General features: G+C 39.6%; 1 protein-coding gene across 1 annotated transcript; it reads left to right on the forward strand.

Annotated features, from left to right (window-relative positions):
* The first annotated feature begins 246 nt into the window (after positions 1-246).
* LOC127346736 (protein FAR1-RELATED SEQUENCE 5-like) lies at positions 247-2,034 on the forward strand. The gene has a single exon (XM_051373009.2). The coding sequence runs from the start codon at positions 247-249 to the stop codon at positions 2,032-2,034; it is 1,788 nt and encodes a 595-aa protein (XP_051228969.2).
* Positions 2,035-5,383: the final 3,349 nt, after the last annotated feature.

A 5,383-nucleotide genomic window follows, 5' to 3' on the forward strand; every position in this document is an offset into this window, starting at 1 on the left:
AGTGGGCATGTTATTCTCAAAGTATACATAAGAAATTAAAAATCAGAAGATTTGAAAAACAACATTAGTTTTGTAGATAACTGAAATTATTACTAGTACAAAAGCACTGAAAAAACAAACAAACTCATATGTATGTAAAATGTTTCTACATTTGTATTGTAGCATCTGGCTAGTTTTTACAATTGCTAGTTTGGTTTGTTTAAGGAACCAGTAAGTTGAATTACATCTTATTCTCTATTTTCAGACATGGCTGGAAGAAGTGCTGCTGTTGGACTAGATCTTAATGAACCATTCATGGAAGATGATTCAATGCTTGATGATTTGGATGAACAACCATGCAGCAGCAGTAAACCAACAATCAGAGCAGAAGGATCGAAAAATTCAGAGCAAAGCAATACCGCAGCAAATGCAAATACAGAGCAATGCAAAACAGGAGCCAATTCAAATCCAGAACATAGCAAGCATGTAAATCCAGAGCAGAGCAACATAGGTGCTTCTGCTGACACGGAAGCTACAACCGGTCACACACTGTCAAGTGATGATTCAGCAGGTGATGATGATGAAGAAGTTCAGTCGACACCGTGCAGTCAAACTGAAATCCAAACACCTTTCCCAGGGATGAAATTTGATACATGGGAGGAGGCAAAGATGCACTACAACAAATACGCCCATAAGATTGGATTTTCCATCAAATGTAGTACATCGAAGAACTCGACTCTTGATGGCCAGAAGGACAAGCAATTGTTTGTTTGTAACAAGAGTGGGAAAAATGAGGACATTAATCAGCTAGAAGCTCCACCGGTTCGGCAGAGGAACCGTACCATCACTAAGAAAACTGATTGCAAGGCTAGGTTGAGAGTAAAGAGGAAAGGGCAGAAGTGGCATGTGACATACTTCATAGAAGAGCATAATCACAAATTGGTTCAGAAGTTCTCCCTGAAAAAGTACTTGAGGTCTCATAAAGGGATTCCCAAGGAAGAGAAGGATTTTGTTAGGATGTTGCACAAGGTAAACCTGTCAGCTGGTAGGATTATGAGGATAATGGGAGAAGTGTATGGCGGGCTAGCTAATGTACCGTATGACAGCAAATATGTGAGCAACTTCATGGCTACCATTGATGAAGAACATAGGCACAAGGACATGTCAATTTTGCTTGCTCATTTTGCGAAAATGAAGAAGGAAGATCCAGACTTCTACTTCAATCTACATACAGACCATGCTGACAAGGTTGACCGCATCTTCTGGGTTGATGGTGCTGCAATAGCGGCTTACAAAAACTACAGTGACTGCCTCTCATTTGACAGTACCTACATGACAAATGAGTACAACATGTCGTTTGCTCCTTTCATAGGTATCAACCGGTACGGCCAAACTATACAGCTAGGCTGTGGTTTTCTAAAGAATGAAAACGTGGAAAGTTTTGTTTGGTTGTTTGAGGAATTTCTTGAAGCTATGGGTGGACTACAACCAGATAATTTCATAACCGACCAAGATGCTGCTATGAGAACTGCAATTCTTCAATGTTTTCCAGATTGCACACACAGAAACTGTAGGTGGCACATCATGCAAAATGCACAGGCTGTGTTGGGTAATTTCTTGTCTAAACATGAGGACCTAAGGCAGGAACTGAATGAAGTAATAGACTACAGCATGTCAATTGAAGAGTTTGAAATGAGGTGGGCAGAGATGATTATGAAACACAATGTATCTGACAACACTCATCTGAGTGATCTATATCATCTTAGAGCCACATTTGTCCCAGCATATTTCAAGGAACGCTTCTTCCCTTTCCTACAAACTACTGCTAGGAGTGAGGGGTTCAATGCAGTGTTGAAAAGATATATTAGCCCACACAACAGCCTACACAATTTTTTCGAACAGTACTTGAAGTTGCAAGAGAAAATTGATGTTGCAGAGGATTCAGTTGAATTTAAGGATGAAGACAAGATTTTCAGGCTATGGGGTGATTATCCATTAGAACAACAAGCTTTGGATGTGTATACGCACCCCATCTACCTGCGTTTCCGAGCGTAATCATGAAAGTTACGTCCTACAATGTCCAGCATGTTGATGGCCAAAATTATGATGTTATGCCAATTAAACCTTATGTTTACGGATATGGTAAGAACAGATATAGGGTTGAGGCTAACATGGAGACTGAAACTTACAACTGCGAGTGTTGCAAGTTTAACAGAGATGGTTTGCTATGTTGCCATATTTTTAGAGTTATGATACAGTTGGGTGCTACTGAGTATATTCCAGAAAAATACATACTGCGAAGGTGGAGAATGCTTGAAGATACAATAGTTGAGGAGAAGATGGAATTGCCAAAAGTCCCATCAGAAAGGAAGCCAACTAACAAAGAGAGGCAGCTTATACGTTATGGTACTCTGTGTAATGAGTACACTAGAGTCGCTAAAATAGCATCAACTTCTGATAAAGGGAAGGTAGTAGCAGACAAATACATGCTAGCTTTGGAGAAAGACTTGTTAGCAATGAAAGCTGCAGAGTCTGCAAAGCGGAAAAATAAAAAGAAAGGTAATGCAACTCAAGATGAGGCACCAGATGTAGGCAATGTTGGTCATTCTGGGCAAGGTAGCTCTACAAAATTTGATCATGTTGAAGATCCAGAGTATGTTTCAAAACAAGGTCGACCAGCAGAAAAAAGGAAACAATCAGGGTTGCATTTGAAGGCTTCTAAACCTGTGAAGTGCAGTCTCTGCGGGTCTAATCAGCACACTGCAGCTTCATGCAAAAACAAGATAACCCCAGTACCGGAGCAAACAGAAATAGACTTCTTCCGTAACATGGTCTAGATGTATAAAATGTTTTATGTTTTGGTAGTTGGTGCATTAATCTATAATGCAAACAGTCATTGTGTTGAAACATTACGATTTGAATGTACTTTGATCTGCAATTTAGGTTGTTGCTACATAATGATGACAGTGCAATATCAATTTTATGCCAAACTGTTGTTCTTGTTGGTAAGTAGATTTATGTATAATACGTAGAAAATCATTACAGAAGGAGAACATCTTATTGTGTGGGTATGTAATGTACAATAGTCGTCAAAGGACGAAAGATATGATTTGCATATAGGCATTGAAAAAATAAAAGTAGCATCATCCACAGTAAATTTTCACATTGTGGAAGTAAAATCGGCAAAGCTATCCATTGCCATACCAGGGGTAAGACCTTGGCTATCAACTGTTGAACAGTAGTTCTTCCCAGTTGATCAAGTTCTCCTGACGGTCCATCCATTTTTTCAGAAACAGCTTCCTATATGCTGGCATGTCAGATGCTTTGATTGGTAGCATCCTTTTTCCATCCCATGATTCAATGAACTTTAGCACAAAGTAACCACAGTCGTACCTAGCAAAAAGAAACAAAAACAAATGCTGAGAAAACATTTATAAAAAGAGATGTAAGAAAAAATGTGATGAAGAAAATAGGGTTGACAGACAGAAAATTTACGTTGTATCTTGTTTTGTGGTTTGAATGAAGACAGTCTTATATGTGGAGATGTCAATCTTTGACTCACTGTAGTTGACCTGCCAAAAATGTTTGATGCTTCCTATGATATTGCGAGCATCTGCCATAAGACCCTTGTTCCCTTCATTCCTTAGAGAATCCATGACCTCGAACCTCCCTGACTTGAGGTTGAGCACAATTAGATAATAATGCCCAGTCATCACATTTTTAATTTCAGGTGTCAGATCTTGTAGGACGGAGAACATTATCTGCATTCGCGCAAAAAATGAAGGAATGTAAGATGAGAATTAGGTAAACCTGCAAGGAGAAACATGTGACAACTAGATTGATGAAAAACAAAAAAAAGCCTTTTAGTGATAGATTGTGGACTTACAAAGTCCTTGTGGTCTAGGCGATGTGACGACGTGCATTGAAATGCTTTCCTGACAGTTCTGTCCAAGTTACATGTGGCACTCCTGAGTTTTGTCTGCATTTCAAAAAATGCCATAAAAGAAAAAAGAAGTAAGTTGCTGACAAATACTGTTAAGACATCTCCAAGAAGAAACATTCCAGTATAAAAGGACGAAGGACATGTTATTTTAATTACAGCAATGCAAAGTGGCATGACATATTTCTTCCGATTCACCATTTCAGAAGCAAGAACTCGCAAAGCAATCTCACATGTGGTATTGCTTATCAACCCCTCTGGTTTGACAGAGTTTGCCAAGTCACGCAACAGGATGTAGTAATCTCCGTAGTCAATTATCCTCTCTTCATTGAGAGGATGCTTGGTTCTGCCGCCATACGAACATACCTTGTTGTATAATTCAGCATCAGACTTTGGGACGGTAGTGAAAGTGCATGGAGCCCCCATGTGTGGTTTTGGTAATTAATGACAATCCCTATGGACTAATGTTTGCATTGAGTTATATTTGTAGGAGTTGTCCATAGGCAATTCTTGAACCATTTGTTGGCTTCAAGGTTGCAATAAGAAGAAATTGATGAAGGATATCAAGTGTCAAGTATGTCTTGAAGATGAAGATGAAGTGAGCCCTCAAGTTACTTCAAGACATCAATATGATGAAGAATGGAGAAATGAAGTGCAAGTTCAAGATGAGCCATCTCGAAGAGATCCTTTGCTTGAGTCTTGCCATCCACATGGTGGTCATGGTTATGTGAAGATGCGCCGAAGAAGAAGCTCTCCCATGGTGGATCATGGGGGAGCAATCCACAAGACTTCGTCAAGCAAGCACAAGCAAGAAAGGCGTTCCATCTTGTTGAGGTCAAGATCGTCGTCATCGAGCTCAAGTGGAATGCGCAAGTATAAGGTTTGCTCTTGATAGGGTTTCTTTCTCACCGGTCTCATAGTGTAGTTGGAGACCGGTTTATAGTTTAGTTGCCGTACTATCAAGAGGGCTCTCGAGTGAGTATCTCGATCGTATCATTCGGAGAGAGCTCAAACCTTTGCATCCTTGCATCATCTTTCTTGGTTGTTATTTGGACCTTATCCATGTGATGTTTTAGAGCTTGTGCTTATTCTCATGACAAGCTCTAGTTCATCGAAAACGGATTTCGCATAGATCACTTGTTGCGTTTTCGAGTTTGGTTCATCATCTTACTTGGTTTTATTTGGATCTTATCCATGTGATATTTTAGAGCTTTTGCTTATTCTCATGACAAGCTCTAGTTCATTGAGAATGGTTTTTCCATGGGCAACTTGTTGCATTTTCAAGATTGGAGGTTTTACCGGTATGTCTTTTTGAGATAGGTCAAACCTTTCATCATTTGTTTCTATCCTCCTTTGCTGGACTATGATGTTTCTATGCATATTGTTGTAGAGCTCGTTGTTGTGATTTCAACGAGCCCAAGATCATCGAAATCGGAGTCCGGATGCAAAAGTTATGCCCGTTTT

Source organism: Lolium perenne, chromosome 4 (assembly GCF_019359855.2).
Source record: "Lolium perenne isolate Kyuss_39 chromosome 4, Kyuss_2.0, whole genome shotgun sequence".
Taxonomy (NCBI): Eukaryota; Viridiplantae; Streptophyta; class Magnoliopsida; order Poales; family Poaceae; genus Lolium; species Lolium perenne.